The 20,536-nt window shown below is 41.5% G+C and overlaps 3 protein-coding genes across 9 annotated transcripts in view; 2 read left to right on the forward strand and 1 right to left on the reverse strand.

Moving 5' to 3' along the window:
* Positions 1-379: 379 nt before the first annotated feature.
* LOC116688039 (leucine-rich repeat neuronal protein 1-like) lies at positions 380-10,709 on the forward strand. The gene is given in 3 exon segments (XM_032513810.1): positions 380-728; positions 7,571-8,641; positions 8,643-10,709. Coding segments are annotated over 2 exon segments (2,148 nt in total). The 5' UTR covers positions 380-728; positions 7,571-7,810; the 3' UTR covers positions 9,960-10,709.
* Positions 10,710-11,356: 647 nt separating this feature from the next.
* Positions 11,357-17,850, reverse strand: sumf1 (sulfatase modifying factor 1). Its single transcript, XM_032513811.1, has 9 exons — positions 17,524-17,850; positions 16,982-17,155; positions 16,734-16,808; positions 15,794-15,876; positions 13,555-13,677; positions 13,359-13,473; positions 12,555-12,668; positions 12,419-12,478; positions 11,357-11,989 (listed from the first exon to the last, which is right to left on the reverse strand). The coding sequence occupies exons 1-9, from the start codon at positions 17,782-17,784 to the stop codon at positions 11,888-11,890; spliced, it is 1,107 nt and encodes a 368-aa protein (XP_032369702.1). The 5' UTR covers positions 17,785-17,850; the 3' UTR covers positions 11,357-11,887.
* Positions 17,851-18,108: 258 nt separating this feature from the next.
* The window catches only part of LOC116687772 (inositol 1,4,5-trisphosphate receptor type 1), a 69,187-nt gene continuing 66,759 nt past the window's right edge, over positions 18,109-20,536 (forward strand). For 4 of the 7 annotated variants that reach the window (XM_032513374.1, XM_032513376.1, XM_032513378.1 and 1 more), the window contains exons 1-2: positions 18,109-18,468; positions 19,466-19,607. In XM_032513374.1, coding sequence (XP_032369265.1) covers positions 19,516-19,607 — 92 coding nt within the window. In that variant the 5' untranslated portion in view covers positions 18,109-18,468; positions 19,466-19,515. Of the gene's footprint in view, positions 18,469-19,465; positions 19,608-20,536 lie in introns of those variants that run through there. The other 3 variants (XM_032513375.1, XM_032513380.1, XM_032513379.1) reach the window with 2 other exon arrangements.

Here is a 20,536-nt window from a genome sequence, read left to right on the forward strand (position 1 = left end):
TGTGTTGTGTGTGTGTGTGTGTGTGTGTGTGTGTGTGTGTGTGTGTGTGTGTGTGTGTGTGTGTGTGTGTGTGTGTGTGTGCGTGTGTGAGTTTGAGAGACTCAAAAGATTTACTTTGAAGTCCATTTAATTTCATAATTATTATGAATTATTAATTAGCTAGTCATTACATTTGTCAACTGTGTCCATGTCCTCTCAAACAAGATGCCAAGCCTTTTCCTAACTGATGATGAATGACCAACAGTTATGTTGACCAGAGGAGGGACAGCAGAAACACATTGTAAAGAGGTCAACAGCAGAGTCATTCAAACAAAGAGATTTGTGGAGAGAGATCGGTGAAGTGGGGTGTCACTGGTTCCTCCAGCATTTCCAACACAACATTTTCGCAGCTTGTGGCCGGTAGGGTGGGACTTTTTTGTTCCCATGGTTTGTGATGACAGAACAGATGGTGATGTTGCCTGTTTGGGCACCACTGTGGGTGTCAGTCTCGCTGACCTGCAGGCAGCTGCTCGTCACTGAAAGCTGTGCGCTGCACCGTTTCGCTGGAGATCAGAGCCAACATTAGTGTTTTTCACAGATACGACTTGTTCTCGTCGATAAGACTGATCGTTATTTATTCTAAAACATAATCTGCAACCCCTCGCACATCATCCTGGAGCTGCGGATACTGCATGGGTCAGACACAGTAGCCGGCAGCAGTCTTAAGGAGCCTACCCAGCGCTTCAAAGGTGAGAGAAATGTGTTTATTTTATGCATGTGTTGAAATTGTGATACATAATGTCTACAAAATGCCTCTAATAATTTCCTGCTCGGTAGAAAGGGAGATATCTCAGTCCGATCTAAAGTATTCAACTCGTGAAGATCAAGTCATTATTTTCAATGTTTTAAGAAATGCACTGATCAACAAAGATCAAATGGAACAATAACGCGGAATTCTCTCTCCATTGCGTGGGTCCTCGTGCAGCGCGTGCAACTACCGCAAAGAGGAAAGGCAGTGCTTTATAGCTTCAAACAAAAGACAAAAGATTTAATTTAGACAAAAAACAAATCCTGGAAGTTGTGCATATTCATCGATGTGCACTCAGCATTGACTGCAATGTCTGAGTCGGGTCAGTCTTATCAATAAAATGTAAGCTATTATAGTAATAGATTTGCTAGGATAGTTTACGCGTGAAAGGATTATCATGAACATTTCTCAAGTCTAGACAATTTACAAATAGGAACTGATCAGAAAACACAGGGAAACATGAACCTAACAAATCTGCGCACCGTAAACCTGGGTTGGTTACAATATTTTGTTTTATACATTATACTTTTAGCTAAGCATTAGTGTGGATCGTGAGTCTCTAAAGCGTTCATTATTAAAGCTGCAGTCTTGCAAGCAGCCATGACATTTCACTGCACTGTTACACCTGGTTCAACTAACAGTGGAACATTTACACAAACTGCAGCATCACTCGCCGGTGCAGAGTGCTGCTGAAACAGCTGAGTGCAGCAGCAATGGGCTCATGTGCTCCATCGAACCTATTTGAGTGCTTAAGAGTCAGGGAAGTGGCAGATGTCTGAAATGAAGACACAGAGGAGAAAGAAAGACAACCCAGTCTTTCTACTCAGAAGTTTGAGAAAGCAAGAGGGAGTCTGAATAACCTTAAGGGTATTTTATAAGGGTAACCTTTGTCAAGTGGGTTCTGTTGTTTCAGCTGCTGCATTACAGACACCTGTTACTGAGATCACTGACACCACAAAGAATTCACAAATACAAGTACACTAGGGTAGTTATCACATATGTTTGACAGGACAGGAGGAACATTATGCATTGCATGATTTGCACGCTTGTTTTCTAGCAACCAACCACACAACTTGTGTGTAGTTTACTTTGTCTTGGGAGTAAAAGCAGACTATTGATCAAGATGTTACCCAATGAGCCATTGATATGTGAGTTTAGGAGGCTGTGGCACCTTCCCCCAATCTTTACAATGCACAGTGACGTATCTCCTCAGCTGGTAATGAAGAGTGTGAGAAGCTGCCAAAACAAAGACACGCCTTGGTGGGTATGTGTGTGTTTGGGTAGGAGCCATTGTGAGCCATATAGAGCCTGACTCCGCAGCATGTGTTGGTGCTGAGGTTCTCACAGCAGTGGAGACAAGGGTGCAACAGCTTGACCTTCTCCCTTTGTGAGCATGATCTGAAGGGGAACATGGAAACACGACGGACCATTGTAAGGTTTTGTCAAGATGATGACTGAGTCAACTGTTTTGTCATCCTTTTTTTTATCAGCAATAAACTAAAAAAAAATTAACTTTTATTCTAGATAGACAAGGTGTACAAAGCCCATATCATAATGAAGCCCATTCATAGAGATCAGCTTCAAAAAGCATTATTTATGACACAATCTTTTTTGATTTAGGGGCCAATTGTATCTATGCAAGTTAATCTTCCATGATCTCTGTATTGTTTCAAACAGAGATTCCCTGAGATTAGAGACATTTGCCCTGTCAGCGTGATTGATCGATGCTCCAATGACAACAAATTGGCTTTTTACTGACATTGTAACTGTTGGGATAGATGAAGTGGAGGGGGAGAGGGAGGGCGTAAAGGGGAGAGAAAAAATTGAAAGCCAGAATAGGAACATTTTGTCAAGCTCCATCTTAGTTCCACAGGGAAATAAAGCCATATGGATTTGCAATGAATAGAAATGAAGAGCCAATTTTTCATGATGCAACTTTTAAACCTTTATGCAGTCTGAAGAAACATTTTAAAAGTATGCACCATACTTTCCTTTAATTACATTTGTTGTTGTTTTTTTGAATTTCTCATTGCACCTTCAGCCCTGTAGCGTTTTCAGTTCAGCAGTGTGGCCTTCCAACTAAAGAAATCAAAGCTTTCTTCATCCTCTCCCTCTACTTTCTCTCATCTCTCTGGCTGAAAGGACATGCACCCTACTCCTCCTCGGCTCTACACCTCTGCCATCAGCAGCTGCACCAAAGCCCTGTGTGATGTGAAGTGAGACACTTGCATACTAATGGAGCAGGAACAGGATGTCTCTCAGGCAGGCCAGCGCAGTGAGGACATAGAGAAAACATCAGGCAGCACCACTCAGCTTCCCAGCACCACATGATTGCTCTGGATTGAAACTGATTGTCTCAGAATACTAGCATGTTTAGTGTAGAAAACTAGAAATATATTATTACAATGCGGTGTATGCTGTTATGGGGGAAGCGCCAGACATTTGAGCACATGTGTATGATGTGGTTGTGCTTAATGTTGTTTTATCATATGGTTTTATGCTGCAGTTACCTTCTTGTGCCTTTTTATGCCTTTCATATTTCTTTAGTTGCCTGGTGGTACTTATAGCTGTCTTCTTATGTCTTCTCATTTGGTTCTGAAACAGACACGCTGGTGGCATAGTCGTTGCTATGGTGATGGCATGTCTGTGAGCCTGATGTGTGGCTGCCGATTCAAAAACTGCTTACATTTTGCACCCAGTGAAAAGGGCCTCAGAATCAGACGGGGTAAAGCATAGCCTCCTATGACAAAATGATGCAGCGTTCTATCAAGTGTAGGTTCGTCCTGGCTGCACCAGTGGCACATTGTGAAGCATTGCATCTTAACTCTTAGGTGTGCAATCAAGTCCAATGAAATGTCTCAAACCAATCTAAGATACATGATTTGATTAATAACGTTAAGTCCTTTTTAACTTCTTCCACTGAAAACAGCGTCTGCATCCTGCACAAACAAACACCTACATTTCACAGATCTAAAAAGAAAGGCTCCCCGCAATCTGACTGCAGGTCTGTGTTTCTTTAGTGCTCCTTGATTTGTCCAGAGATCCTGTCTCATAAATGAATTTAGACCTTAGCTTGAAGCAGACAGAGCTTATTATGTCCTGCAATTACATCTCGCTTTGAACCTCAGGGACAGTGATCCTCTGAAGGTTTATTGGAAACCAGTGGAAATATTAGCTACTGTAGGCCTGTGTGTGTGTGTGTGTGTGTGTGTGTGTGTGTGTGTGGGGTGTGTGTGTGGTGTGTGTGTGTGTGTGTGTGTGTGTGTGTGTGTGTGTGTGTGTGTGTTTTAAATGTGTAATGTGTACTTAGATTAAAACCTCATAAGGATTGGGTGAGCAAAGAAAGTAAATCCCTCCTGCTGGAGGCTTCAATTCAGACAGTCAGCTGGATAATGCCAAGCTGTTGAGGGATTTTTCTGCCTCCTTCCAATGGTTTGTGCATGCATGCATGCATGTCACAGAGTGTGAGTCAAAGAGTGAGGAAACAGAATGTGTATTTTGTGGCAGTGTGGAGATGGGCACAGCGTAGATACATGTGCATGCATTTTATATTATGCTCCCTACAGTATCTTTGCTCTCTGCTGCCAAGGGATTAGCAAAAGATTTTTAGGATAGAGGTGTTGGCTCTCAACTGGCCCGGTTCTGCTTTGGCAGTGAGAGAATTAATCTAAGACCTTTCCTCTGTTGCATCCCAGAGAACAAGAGTTCACAAAGGTGTTGTCCCACCAAAGTGCTTTTGTACAGCATGACACTATAACAAACCTCTCTCCTGTGGTATTTCAGTTCTCCTCTGTTGTACTTATTGTCATGTTTTGAGATGTGACTGTAGCCAGGGCTTTGAGTCAAACAAAGTATATCTCCAGAATTCACATTTGTTCTGTCCTATGAAAGAATTATTAAGAATTATCTGTATTCAAGTGGGTGCTTATATAGTGTTCCACTCTTAGCCCTTCATGACAGCCATCTTTTGTTTTATTTGAACAGAGTGGCAGAGCCAACAGGGGGAAGCCAATAAAGGCTCCTGTATTTGGCTAGCGAACCTTAAAAACTAAAAGGTATTCTAATTGCTTTGCGACCAACAATAGGTAGTCCATATGTCCGTACGATGTTCCACTTCCGAGAATGCACTGGTGCCGCCAAAATTTTTGGCCTGATTTCCAATACCTTCTGCTTTCTTTGGGTTGTAATTTTAAACTCCGGTTGATTTATCAGGACTGGGGTTAACTGCTCCTCAGATCTCTGCTGGGTAAATCAAGACAGCTAGCTAGACTATCTGTCCAATCTGAGTTTTCTGTTGCACGACTAAAACAACTTTTGAACATACACGTTCCACCAAAACAAGTTCCTTCCCGAGGCTATTTTGCAACGGCACCGTGGCTCTGCTCAGCGCTTAGCACCGCCCAAGACAATTGTGATTGTGATTGGTTTAAAGAAATGCCAATAAACTAGACCACGTTTTTCTCCCATCCCATATTACTGTTTGGACTAACCAGACCCTCCTCCGCAGCACTGTGGAGGAAGATCTGGCAATGCTAGATTAAACAATAGGTACCTAACTGTGGGTGTACTGGGCAACTCATAAGTATTTTATTTGTGCACTGCAGTGATTAAGAAGAAGGCCATCAGTGAAAAAGAGCATATGTGCTCAGCAGAGCTTCATTAGGTCAATAAGGTCAACACGTACACACAGTGAGAGATGGGTGGGAACGGATGCAGACCCCCATAGTGATGCCAGACTGCCAGAAACCTGGTGCCAGGTGTTTGAGTTTTATGGGCTCAGCATGAAAGCAGCGATTACTCCACCTGTCTCCTCCGATTTAATACCTGAGCAGCGCAACACATGAGAGCGAACACACAATTGTATCACCAAGTTAATCTCATTATTTTAATGCACAGTATATTGACAAGCAAGTAGTGGAATTGATCTATGAATAGAGCCAAGAGGTGCAGGTCCCTGGTGCCACATTTCAGTCACACTAAGGGAATCAGGTAGATCAGCGTGACCGGGTCATTGCAGAGACAAGCCACCTGATACCAGGCACCATATGCTTTCTTACTCAAAGAGAAGGACACGGATGAGATATGTGATGTTTCTACGCTTCAACTTTCTACCGCAGATCCGCTGTATTTGAGAACAGTTGCCTTTAGCGCAGAGTGCCACTCATTTCTGTCATGTTTGAATTTCAAGAAACAATTTCATTGTGTCGTTTTTATGCATAGCAAAGTGTTCCATTTTGTATTTGCTGAGCTGCTTTTATACTACACTACATGCAAACTGGAAGGAAAGGAAAAACTGTGCAGAGGTGTCAACACATCGCAGGGCACGAACAGACAGGGCATGAAAGGAGAGGGAAAACAGTCTGTATCTGTTTTATGTTAATATTGGAGGAACTTGTCAGTTTTGATATAAAACAAAATACACACAATTATCTCTCTCTGTCACACACTAACGCACGCACGCACGTACACACACGCACGCACACACTGGATGTTCAACCTCAGTTTACTTATGAGGACAAATGTGAATTTCTATGAGTGTGAGTCAGGCTAGAAGCTGACACTGTGGTATTTAGTGAGCGAGAGGAAGCCAAGAGTCTTTATTTCCTTCTCTCTTGCTAATGTAAACTATCGTAGTGGCTGATTATTTCTTTTGGTTGTTTATTATAATAATTGCCACTTTTGACCGCTCACACACCAGCAATCACTCACACACAAACACTATGCCTGCATGCAGAGGAATCTTTTTATGCAATCCTACAAGAGTTTTATATACATGGATACATTTTATGATTTGTTCAAAGAAACTAATGACCCATTGCTCACAATCATATCATATCAGAAAACTGAGTCTGTACCTGTCATCCCTACAGACGTTTCAGGAAGTTGGTGTCATGAAATTGACAAATGAAAGTGAAAACATGAAATATTACAATTTCTTTGGGGGATCAGCCTGTCAGTCCCCTTCCAATCTCTTTCACTCTTTCCAAATCTGGATGAGTATGACATAAACACAGAATCAGCTGCAGCTCTGGCTCTTAAAATGTTTTTTTACTAAATTAATTTCACATGTGTATGACTGCTTCCCATGAGCCAGTATCATAAGTAGAGAGTGATTAACAGTGAAGAGCACACACTCCCTGATTATTAAGACTGTTGTGTAATGGGCTCACAGCCAGAGCTGCCGGCTGTGCCCACCCCACACACTCGTTCAGGAGGATCACTGATACCAAGCTGGTATACAGATAATCTACCCAGCAAAGAGAGCAGAACATGTTGGTATTCTCTGAGGAGACAGATATGCAACACATCAGGAAAGCAAAGCTAATATCAACCAGATCATCTTAAATTCTGATAAATACACATAATGGTTAAGTAGTTTCTTGGCATACATGGCCTCACTTAATTTTATGTCAAAATCCAGAAGTAGCTCCTTGTCAAATTTATTCTTAAATTCAAACTGTGTCTGGCTGCGTAGGAGCTCGTTAAAATGTACGGAATGAATGTCTACACAAACAAGGCAAATTTGTCGAATTCATTCTGCCCTGTTAGACACGTCAACTTAGTCCCCTAAATATCCATGGGGTAGCACTGGGGGAAACTGCCACATGCCTAATTTCTTACCTTGTACAAAGAAACCAAATGTGTGTCTCTCACTTTCTGAATTCAGCTGTTTTTCAGTTTATCTAATTTATCATCTTTTTGCTAACAGAAGATCTAAAATGTATACTGGTATGTATGTTGCTGGCTTTAACATTTTTCTTGCTTTCTGTCTTTTTTTTTTAGGCTCAAACCTCAAGGTAAGGAAGTGAGAACAATCAGCAGAGGTCAAGTTTGGACTAGATGATCCTTTGCCCTGACTACTACAAATAACTTTCTCCTGGATTAGAAATCACCACTCTGGAAAGTGCCTACAGCATCCAGCTAGCAGTAAAGAAGACTAATGCTCATGAACCTTCCCTCCAAGCCTTTCTCCAGAGCACTGCTTCTCATCTAAGCTTTGCGTGAGCTGAGAGAGCAGGCAACATGGCGCTTATCTCGCAGCCGTGGCCTCCTCTGCTTTGGCTGTGCATGGAATTGCTTCTTTCCTTTCTTTCACCCATACATGGCAAAGAATGTCCACATTTGTGTGTGTGCGAGATCCGACCTTGGTTCACGCCCCAGTCGACCTACAAGGAGGCTGCCACGGTGGACTGCAATGACTTGAGGCTCACACGCATTCCTACCAACCTGTCTGCAAATACTCAAGTGTTATTGCTCCAAAGTAACGCCATCTCTCACACCAGTGGAGAGCTGGAGGCGCTGTTCAACTTGACAGAGTTGGACCTGTCCCAGAACAACTTTAGCACTGTGGAAGCTGTGGGCCTCACAAGCATGATCCACCTGACCACCCTGCATCTAGAGGAGAACCACATAAGCCAGCTACCAGACCACTGCCTGGGAAACCTCTCCAATCTCCAGGAGCTCTACATCAACCACAATCAGATAAGCTCCATCTCCCCCCAGGCATTTGCAGGCCTGCACAGTCTGCTGCGCCTTCATCTTAACTCCAACAGACTCCATGTCATAGACAGCCGCTGGTTTGAAGAAACACCTAACCTTGAGATCCTTATGATTGGGGAGAACCCAGTTATTGGCCTCCTAGACATGAACTTTAAGCCTCTAGGAAGCTTGAGGAGTCTGGTCCTGGCTGGCATGGATCTCACTGATGTACCAGCAAATGCTTTTGTAGGTTTGGACAACCTTGAAAGCATTTCTTTCTATGACAACAAACTGGTCAGAATCCCTCAACTGGCCCTTCAAAAAGTGCCCAATCTGAAATTCTTGGATTTAAACAAAAATCCAGTTCACAAAATCCATGGAAGGAGATTTCAGGAACATGTTACATCTGAAGGAGCTGGGCATCAACAATATGATGGAGTTAGTGTCAGTTGACCGCTATGCTCTGGACAACCTGCCAGAGCTGACAAAGCTGGAGGCCACTAACAACCCTAAGTTGTCCTATGTGCATAGGTTAGCCTTTAGGGACATGCCCTTCTTGGAGAGCCTGATGCTCAACAATAATGCTCTCACTGCCCTTTACCAGCATACTGTGGAGGCGTTGCCTAATCTGCGTGAGATAAGTCTGCATAGCAACCCATTGCGTTGTGACTGTGTCATTCAGTGGATGAGCTCCAACAGGACCACCGTGCGCTTCATGGAGCCCCTGGCCATGCTCTGCACCTCCCCACCAGAACTCAGAGGCCAGCGGGTTCGAGAGCTTAGGCTGCTGGAGTCCCCAGAGCAATGCCTGCCCCTCATATCCCACAACACATTTCCCAGCTACTTGAACCTTGAGTTGGGCATGAGTGTCAGTCTTGACTGCAGGGCCATGGCAGAGCCAGAGCCTGAGATCTACTGGGTGACTCCTCTTGGGACCAAAATCACAATAGACACTGTGTCAGAGCACTACCACTTGAACAATGAGGGGACGTTGCGGCTGTCTCATGTTCAGGTGGAGGATTCTGGTCGTTACACCTGTGTGGCCCAGAACACAGAAGGAGCTGACACACGGGTCGCCACCATCCGTGTAAATGGCACCTTACTTGACAGCGCCCAGGTCATGAAAATCTACGTCAAGCAGAGCGAGTCACATTCGATCCTGGTCTCCTGGAAAATAAATTCTAATGTTATGTCCTCAAACCTGAAGTGGGCCTCAGCCACCATGAAGATTGACAACCCACACATCACCTACACTGCACGTGTCCCTGTAGACGTTCATGAGTACAACCTCACACACCTTCAACCTGGCACTGAGTATGAGGTATGCCTCACAGTCTCCAACGTCCACCTGCAGACACACAAGTCCTGTGTTAATGTGACAACACGTAGTGCTACCTTCGCCCTGGACCTGTCAGACCAGCACCCGAGTGCGGCTGTGCTGGCTGTAATGGCAACCATGCTGGCCTTTCTCAGTCTTGCCACTGTAGGCATCTGCATTGCACGCAGATGGAAGAGAAAAAATTACCACCACTCTCTGAAGAAATACATGATGAAGACTTCCTCCATCCCCCTGAATGAGCTTTACCCTCCGCTCATCAACCTGTGGGAGGCGGATGGTGAGAAGGACAAAGATGGTAGCGCAGAGGGAAAACCCTCTCCTGTTGACACCACACGTAGTTACTACATGTGGTGAGGATTCAGTAAGGAGGCCCAGCTGCCTCTCCAGGAGCACAAAAAGACACACTTTTGCCATTTTGGTGCAAAAGTCTGATAAAGTTGCAAATGTTTTTTTTGTATACTCAGCTTTGCTATTAAGAGGCAGAGTGATGAAAGACAGGATTTTTTATTAGTATAGCGTATCGCCTTTGTTTAATTATTTCTATCTCTTAATTGTTTTGGACTCTTTCAAGACGACAGTTGTATTTAGCCTCCAGGTTGTCTTAGTTGCTATGCTCTTGTTTCTGTGGTGCGTTTTTGACTCACTTTCTTTTGGGTTAATAATACAGCAGCAGGGGCCAGTGGTCTTCTTGCAGCATTTGTAGAAATCAGTGTTTCTTTCTCCGTTTTGTAAAACAGGTAATCTGTTGTGCACTGATGGATAATGGAGTTTGTATAAACTTCAGCTAAAAGCTGACAGTGGGCTTTAGACTTGTTAACTGTCTACTGAATGTTAGCAATTGTGCAGTAATGTTGTATCAACTATTCCTTCAAACTTTTTGATTTAAACTGCAAGAAAATAGGATTTTTAGTTTGCTGATAAATGTGATGTTAATGCTAGAAATACAACCTTTTTACTAAGGTACACTAGAAACTTGTTGACCCTTTCCCAGTTTACTCATTTATTTTGCTAGACTTTCTTGCTAATTGCTTAGTTTATTATTTTCACATGCAATCTGTATGCTGAAGAAGTTATAATAAATACTTTTTGGTTCTTTTGCAGACATTTGGTCTTTTTTCAATTCCTGTTATCCTCTCATTCCGTGGTGATACAAGCTGTTGGTTTCATGTGAAGTCTTAATTGCATTTCTTAGAAGAACTTAAACCCATCTCAGTCCAAAACTGTCTAAATCAGCTTTACATCATCACAGCACTAACTGCCCTGAACCATCCATTCCTTACAGACACAGCTTATACTGTGTCAGCTTAACTTCTAGATATGGGTATGAAAGAAACATACTGTACATACACTTGAGACAGATTTCAGCATGTGCTGCCCTCTGGTGGATGCTACATTACAATTACATAATAAACCGGATTTGTATGGTTGTCATAGAGGTCAATAATGATAAAACAGAGTATTAGCAAAGTAGCACCTTGAGGTTTAGAACTAATAACTTAGTCTTGCATAGCCAGCTAATTTATATGTACTGTGTCAGCTAAACCTAAATTTTCATGTACAAATTCAAAGTAAAACTTTGAGTCACATTAAAACCAAACAACTTTTTTTGTTATGGCTAATTCCGAAATTGAGTCATTTTCAGACTACGGACATTCTATGAAACAATTCTTAAAATAAATAAGTAAATAAACTTAAGAAATCACTAACTTCTAATTAGAACATACAAATACACACACAAAGAGAAAGACAAATGGGATTCTTTAGGATATCCTTCGTCCAAGATTTATCAGTGATTGCAAAAATCATATTACAATACTTGACAATAATCTTGCAGCAATATCACAGTGTCATTTTACATTGGATGTATAGTTTACATGGACTTTTAGTCTGTATTTCAACCAGCTCGTTGGCTGATAATGACAACCTATTCAATTGCTTTATGACTTTTTTGACATTTAGAAGACCACTCTGATCCTTGCCACTGAAACGTTCTTTGACCAAAGCAGAAACGACTTGAGTTATCAAGTGCTCTCTCCACCTGTGCTCAGCGCCTAAAGAGAACAGAGACGTAGAAACAACTGCCTTTTCTATTCATTTCTTTAAAAAAATATAAACTAACATTTCTTAGAATACCTGCTGGAATGGAAGACATTCTCAATGTAATGGCACATAAGAAAGCCTCTATGAAACCCCTTTCTAAGGTTTACTTTATAACCAGCACTTGATTCAGAGAGCAGCTGGAATGAAGGACTCTGTGTTTAAGACAAGCAGGTCAGGTCGGGTCAGCGGTGCCCTTGAGAGACACAGCGGAAACCAAGATTAGAGGCTGCGCTGTCCGGAGTGTTCTGGCTACGAGCTGCACATCGGTATCTGTAACAGTAAGACTGGAGGAGGGGGAAAGAAGAGAGGGAAATGTATTACAATACAATAAATTAATTTTCTGTTGACTGCTGTCCTCTCCACCCTCACATGGTTTAATCATATTTAACAAACCAGATCAGCTTAGGACTTATTTTTGCATGCAATTAGTCACATTCCCCATGGCAACCAATTCTGGTGGTAAGGAAGCTGGATTGGTCACCAGTAGGCGGCTCAGATGGTGTTGCAGATAAAGTAAATATACTATATGCGTTGGTATGAGACGTTTTGTACTCTCCATTTCACACTTTAAATTTTTTAAATCCAGTGAGTAGATCCACTGAGCAAGTGGCCAGGTGACTGTGTATGCACAGAAACTACTTTAGCCTCACAAACCAGGAATAAAAGTTTTAAAAAAATAGGAGAGAGGCTGCATTTTTCCTTTCCTTCTTTACCTTGTGGCACATGTATGACCCTCCCTTCTTCACCTTGTCTGTGCCTGACGGAGGACCAGTCTGAAAGAATTAGAAGTGATTAGATATCAGAGCAAAACCTGGAAGACTGGAAAGCTTAGAGGTAATGTGTTCTTACTGGGTTGTGTTGCTGGTCTGCGGTGTGATGCACAGTCCACCAGTCTGAGGTCCATTCCCATGCATTCCCCACCATGTCATACAGACCAAAACCATTGGGAGGGAAGGACATCACCTGCAGGGTACGGGGAGAATAATGTCACATTAACCCAATGTCTGATCAAGAATCTTATTAGAAACACTTGTTTCTTCTGAAAAGATGGAAGATATGTAAGCTGCATGTACTGCTCTATGTGCGTATTTGTATATTTGACAGAATGAGCATGCAACTCTGAGGGAACTTTCCAAGGGCTGTCAAATACCGATTATTAGGTGTTCAATCTAGATTTAAAGGTAGTTTTATGTGTTTTTCTCGATTGTTTTTTTCTTTTACCCAACCTGCCAAGCTGCTTAAATGAGACAATAATAATTAAAAAAAAATGCAGGTTACATTTGTGTAATTAGAACCAGTGAAGCATAAAAACTCCTTCAGCAGCTCACATCCTTTGAGAATTTGAGAGCATACATGCATGACTGACACCTCTCGGGCTTTAAAGTCCCCTCTGTGGAGTAAGAGATCAGATTAATATTATCTAATGGTTATCCCTTTGATCTCTAGAAGCTGTGAGCTGCTGTTGTGACTTTATCAACTTATGAAATGAGCTCTTATCTCTAGCACCTTTCATTTCCTGTAGATTATATAGGCAGTGGCTCAATTAAAAATATGTTTCCACTTATGTGACAATAAGTCATGAGCACAATCACTCACATCATATCTAACCTGAAATATGATGCGCTTTAACATATGACATCTATGACATCTTACCGGTGAAGTTTTGATGTATCCATCTTCTGCAGAGTTATGGTTGGGAAAATCCCCCTGCCAGAGGTTGGCATAGTGTTGTCCTTTTGGGTTCAACTTGTTTCCCCAGGGGTAAAGTCTAAAAGCAGGGGAAGTGCATCAGGAAACTGACGTGTTACATTAACATATTTTACATTCCCATAATGAGTAACTATCATACCTGTCTTCAAGGCCGCCCCTGCAGGCATACTCCCATTCCGCCTCTGTAGGAAGCCTCTTGTTAGCCCAGGTGCAGTAGGTGACTGCATCCGCCCAGGACACATGTAGAACAGGATGGTCCAGCCTACAAAAAACAGGAGGGGTGTACAATTCAGAAAATGTCATGATTTGATATCAACTTTTAGGCTCAAGATTTGATTCACAAACAATTCACAGTATGTAAATGTAGTTACTTTTCCCATGTAATGTACACACGGCATTACAAAACAAAAATAATTAAATGAAATTTTTTGAATTCTTTGAATTGATTTTGAATCTGTAGAGCTTCAATCGTGATACGAATGTGAATTGATTTTTTAGCACACCCCTAAAAAAAGGGTTTCAAGTTAATTACTGAGCTTGTATTTGGTTTATCAGTTTTCTTTTGCCAAAAGAAAGAACCGTCATAATGAAATAAAAGAAGTGGCAGGTGTGAAATTGCTTTTGAGTCAATATTTAAAAGTTAACGTTTTTGATTTATAAAAAAGTATATGTTAAATATTATGTTGATAGCCAGTAAGAAAATTTACTGATTTTAAGAGGGTTATACATGCTTTTATTACAACTCGCCTGGATTACTGTAATGCTTTGTATGTACGGTAGGTATTAACCAGGCCTCCCTCTCCAGATTACAATTAGTTCAAAATGCTACCGACACCTGTTCTTGCCTCCTTTCATTGGTTATCAGTTTGCTTTAGAATACATTTCAAGATTCTGTTGTTTGTTTTTAAAGCTCTTTATGCTCAACCCCCACCTAATATCGCTGGATTACTGAAGCCGCACACTCCTCTGAGGTCCTTAAGGTCTGCTGACCAGCTACTCCTTGTTGTCCCTAAACCGTGGCTCAAAAAATAGGGGAGATCAAGCGTTCCCAGTCGTGGCCCCAAGGCTTTGGAATGAATTGCCTCTGGATGTCAGATTGGCCCCCAGCCTTTACATTTTTAAATCACAACTTAAAACTCACTTTTATTCATTGGCCTTTAAACCTGCTTGAGAGTTGTATTCTGCATTCTATTTTTCTAGTATTGTTTTAAATGTTTGTTTTGTTATTGGCGTGTTTAAAATCATGTCAACGTCCAGCACTCCGGTCAACCTGGTTGTTTTAAATGTGCTTTACAAAAAAGTTGGATTGGATTGAATAAGAAAGCCCTTACAAGGAAGTGGTTGAACAGTAACAGATGTACCCATGGTTTAAGATTATCCACGACATTTATGTGATGGAGAATCTCATTTTTTCTGTAAGACTTGAACAAGATAAATTTAAAAACTCTTGGGTATACTGGGCTGAATTGATATCCTCGCTTGGATCAGATTATTATTTTTCCACTATTTTAATGATTGTGTCCACTTGTATAAGCAAGTTCTTTTTTTTGTTTTTCTTAGAATTTTCCTTTTACCTTTCACTCATTTATTTTCTCTGGATTTTCAATTATGTTTAAGCATGTCATTCGATTTTTTTCTATGTATATATCATTTTTGTCATTTTTTCTTTAAATAAGAAAAAGATGCATATTTGTTGTGCTGTTTTATGTACACCAATGTGTTCCTAAAAAAGATTTGAATTAAAAAAAAGTTCACGTTTTCAAGTCTGTTTTAAAACAATGTTTCTAAGCCCAGACGTACATTGATATGGCTTTTGGTTCTTTTAATTGTTCCTACTCTCCATGTGTCTCTAGTGTAAGTGATGGGAAACAAAACCACAGTCCTTGTTCTGTGTTAAAATGCATTTTGAAGTTCCAGTGAAGCCAACATGAGGTGCCAACAGTCTGAGTTACACTAATCAAGTCGTTCATACGTACTGTCTTTTCAGTGCTAAATTCCAGCGTTTCACAGACAACTGACAACTGACAACTTTACTTGAAGAGTTGCAGTGTGTGTGTGTGTGTGTGTGTGTTTGTGTGACGGGGGGGGAAAGCAGAGGGTTTGCACGAAAAAAGACCAGAACTTTAGAAAAACCACCTTGATTCATAACACTTAGACTGATAAAGCCTTATACTTGCTTCAGCTGAATTTTAAAGCAAGGACTGTAGATCTGGTCCCCCATACCTTACGCTGGAATCACGTCCAGTATGGACAATCTCAGCGACTAAAAACATATGGACATGCATACATTTTAAATTCATTTAGCCTTCCATTTCATTTTAAAACACTGGTAAAAATGAGTATTTAATGTTTCTAGTAAATGTGGAGGGTCCTTCTACCTATCTGTGATGTTAGAGTCTGGACCATCAGGGTGTCTCCAGTTGGCCCCTTTGACTGGAAGCCACCAGGGGGCAGCAGCCACCTAATAACAACAACGTTGTGGTGTTAACAATGGTTACCGTCTAATATTATGCTTCTTTCATTTCATTCCTTTTTCTCACACACACACACACACCCACACACACACACACACACACACACACACACACACACACACACCACACACACACACACACACACACACACACACACACACACACACACTTCAGAACTGCAATGGTACCAATGGTTTCCAGTATTGCCCCACTGCAGATGGCAACTGAGATGAAGCAGCAAACTCCCTGCTTTGCTCAGGCCTCTTACAACCAATCAGTGAATATTCTCAAACCTCTTAAATAACAGTAGTACATGTCTCTATGTCTATGCAAAGCTGAAAATATGAGCAGTCCTAGGCTGGCAGGTTTACAAGATTAAGCTTAGTGTACATATACGTATATTTAACTCAGAAGATGTTCAAATACATCATAGTAGGAGGGAAACAAAACTGTTAACTTAGGAATGTTTATTGTATTAGATATTGTATTAGATACGTTATTATAACAAAGCAACACTCTCTATTACTCTTCCTGCTTTATTAAAACAGTAAAATGCAGTCTTTTATGTTTTTCTTTTGTGCTTGTTGTGTGTGAGACTGGAATGGAGAGATATTTCCTTCTTTATAGAGCTGTGTAGATTGAACTATTACTTTATGTTATCACTATTATTATTACTTCAACTTCCTCATGAAGAACAACCATCATGGTGTACACGCATGTCTGGAGTATTTCTTCAGGGCACCAAAAGGATGATGCCAAAAAGCATGGCACTAACAATGCATATAAAGCACTGTGTAGCAAAAGAAAATGTGATTTGTACAGCTATGCCGATAGATACACTTACTGCTTGGGTGATTTGGTTTTTCACACTCTCGCTCAAAATCCCCTCGAATACAAATGAATCTCCAAATTTCTCTGCCTAAAAACATAGGGATAAAACACAATGAGCAGAGGTGATGTCTATTAACATCATAACATTGAAATTGAAATGACCAAAGATTGGCTTTCATAACAATTGGTTTGATTTATTGATTCAATTCATTTCTAATGTATTTAAAGATACAGCTTGTGTTTTATTCTTTAGATACACACCTCGCTAATGTATCCTGTGGCATTGACAAAGCTCTGGAACTGTTGGTTGGTGACTTCCTGGATGTCCATATAGAAGGAGTCCACATGCACCAGCCTCTGAGGGCCCTCGCCATCTGCAGGAATGCCTGGGTTGTCCGTTCCCATCAGGAACTCTCCTCCAGAAATCAGCACCATCTGTATGCAGGAAATAAACTTTTTTCACACGCAGCCAAGCCCTCCAATGAATCTCGGAAATTTGTAGAATGTTGCATAATTAAAAGGATTAAGAGTCTTAATATAGGTTTGGGAGTAATCAGAGAATCAAGATTTCAACATTTCAGAAAAATGCATGTTTAGTTTGTCTAATGTGGGTGTCATTCTCGACCTCTGTGCCTTATCTTTTAGTTTAGGTTCAAAATATTTTTGAATAACATTTCAGGATTCCCTGGTGGCTCACTGAGCAATGTCTCAGTAGGGACCTTTGTTTCATGGCTTGTCTACTGTGAACTGGACATGTCCAACAACATTTAAAAAAAAAAAAAAAGATAGCACAGATGCATTACCTGACTTTGTATTATCTTCTCATCTCCCTGAGCCCCAGGCGGCCTCTCATTGGCGACTCTTGAGTACTTGTCAGCTGGGTCTGCAGCAGCTGTGCTGTCCTCCACGGGCTCCACAGCAGCGGCTCTCTTCAGGTTCTCACAGCCGCAGCCGGCTGCTCCCTGCGGGGCGGCGGGCTCTGGCTGAGCCCCGCATGAACCCTGAATACACAACACTTCGTTCACACAACCAACGATGAAAAACAAGGCTAAACAGCGCACCATTCTTGCAGCACGCTTCAAGATCTGCTCATGTTGTTGATCCTCTCACTTCCGCAAAGTCACGTGGTGCGTCAGCTGACTGCGACGTAAGAAAATGTAACCCTTTCCTGCCCAAAGTGAATGTATATTATGTTTATTTCTGTTTAAAAATATGATTGCATTGTAAATGATGAGTGGCTCTTGTAAATATAGCGGATTTCAGCTGTTTCAACGTAAATAAAATCACTTCCTTGTAAACAAGCCTACCATTCAAGTAGGCCTAGGCAATTGTTCAAACATAACCAAAAGTGTGGTGCAGTTTGACAGTTTCAGATGGAGACTTTTCTTTTCTGTACTATAAAAATAAATGGCTCTTCGCTGGGAGTGATTATACATCCTGAATTCCCCTGGTGGTGGGATGGGACCACATGGACATCATTTCCCAGCTATCAACACTACGGCGGCTTGAGAAGAAGAAGTGGCAGCGAGCCAGGCAGCTGAGCCGAGCCAGTGTGCTGCCTGCCTCAGTGAGCACAGCCCCGGAGCACCGACAGCGCGGAAAGGAGATCGAGCTGTCAAACAAACTGGATTACAGTCGCTGACGGCTGGATGTCCCCCTCGGCCCGGTGGTGAAGAGGAGAGCCACAGTCATGTTGTCCTAGTCCGGTCCAGAGAAAGCTGAACACTCTAGCGTTTACCGCGACCGAGGTAAAGTTGAGCGCACAACTTGTGGGCTACAGTTTACCATCCTCTCTTCCTTTCTCTCTATATTCTCCCAGCGGAGGAAAAAAAAAAAAAGAGATTTAGTTTACTCTCCTTAAATGGTTAACAAAATGCTCACAGCTCATGACCAGCGCTTGATGTCCTCGTTCACACAGTAGTGACCAAAAACAACCAAGGAAACGAGTTCGATGATAATTTCGGATAGGATGCCGAATCAAATAACAGTCTTCTATTGGAGGCGTTTACTCAATTTTCATGTGTTGGACAATCAGGCCTGTAAGGAGGACGCGCACTTCTGTTGTGTAATTGATCATTTCGGGATTTATGTCATTCTTTAGGCTTGATTTAACGGCTGAGGTTAAATCCACCGCGCTAGTTCATTTTCGTTTGATTGATCGACCTTGGTGAGAAACAGTGCTTCAGAAAGAGGCAGATAACCTGAGTGAAGGACCCTGCACTAAGCGGCGATGACCTGTTGCAGGTGCATAGCATAAACCTTCCTGGGAACTGCAGCTCCTAATCATTAACTGTCCACTGAGCCACAACACAAGCAACAGTAACATCAGATCATTTCCCTGCAGCTTCTATATGCAAATCCCTGTTGCCAGAGTTGTGTTAGTGTAGTCTATCGGCTGTCAGGTATCACTCTCTTTTAAAATTTGCACTGCCACCTAACTGGGAACTCTGTTGCTTCGTTGATTTGTGTATGGGTATTGAGTAAGTGTATTAGCATGATCATATCGCCAAATTATGCAAACTTAAATTTACAGGTGCATGCACAATAATAATAGGAATCCCTCAATAGTGTGGCATAGCTGAAGCTGAATAAATGTAATTATAGTTCTCGTTATCACAAAGATTAAAGATATTATCATGACAGAATTCAAAATAAAGACACTTCTGCTGATTTTTTTGACGTTTGTGATAATATCATCTGATATTGGCAATATGTTACTCATGTTTACTTTTTCCTCTGATTTAGGTGTTCCTTGTGTGTGTGTGTGTGTGTGTGTGTGTGTGTGTGTGTCAAACATGTCTGATAAGATGTCCAGCTTCCTACACATCGGGGATATCTGCTCCCTGTATGCAGAGGGATCCACCAATGGTTTCATCAGCACCCTGGGGTATGTCCATCTCATTATGTGTGGGGGCAGGCCGCTTCACACCTTTCTATCTTCTACTGCAAGCTGAGCATTTTTTAGAAAGTTTTATTTAGTGAGAGCCACATTCTGGTGCCATTGGAAAATGCATTTCCTCTGGTTTGTGTGTGCCTGATGGAATGTTGGTTCCCACTGTTTTAAGTAGTTAGAAAAGGAGAAATAAATGGATGTAAATGTTCAGTTTAACCAACAGAAGAAATCTGTGTGGGAGGTCTTTGAAGTGGTGCTTTTGCCATGGCTGACCCTGCCACAGTGCAAAGAGAAAAGGAAATATAGGGGCGGCAAATGCACAGTTAATGATAAAGTGTGTGTTTTTGTAAGAGTGTAAACCTCTGTTTACAAGCCAATCATTCACCCACAGTGTTGCTGCAATGTTGTTGTTTTTGTGCATTAGTTCTACCTCATGTTTGGAACACAAAGATGCAAATTGATCATGTGCTATAGGGGTTGCACAATGATCCAGAGCAGGGGTCCTAAACGTTTTTTAAACCAAGGACCCCTTAATTGAAAGAGAGGAGCAGGGAGTCTCTACTTCATACATTGTATAAAGGAAGTTGCATATTAAATTTGACCTGCAATTAAGTGTAGGGCAGCCTAAAGCCTTTATACATACATTTTTAGTGCATAGAATCCTAAACTATTAAAATAGTATTTGTTGGCATGATTTTATAAAACATCTGTTAATAATAAACATTCACATGGCACAGTAAATCTTTAGGATTAACTGTATCTGTGGATGGCTACCCAAGTTAGATTCATCATGTTAAGACATTTTAATTTCTGACAAAACTTTCAAAAATTAACAACAATTTGGTGACTCCCCTCCTGCAGTGACTCTGAGGACCTCTTCTTGATGGTCCAGAGCATGGATATAGAGAACTCATTCATTTGTT

The sequence above is a fragment of the Etheostoma spectabile genome, chromosome 4 (genome assembly GCF_008692095.1).
Source record: "Etheostoma spectabile isolate EspeVRDwgs_2016 chromosome 4, UIUC_Espe_1.0, whole genome shotgun sequence".
Taxonomy (NCBI): Eukaryota; Metazoa; Chordata; class Actinopteri; order Perciformes; family Percidae; genus Etheostoma; species Etheostoma spectabile.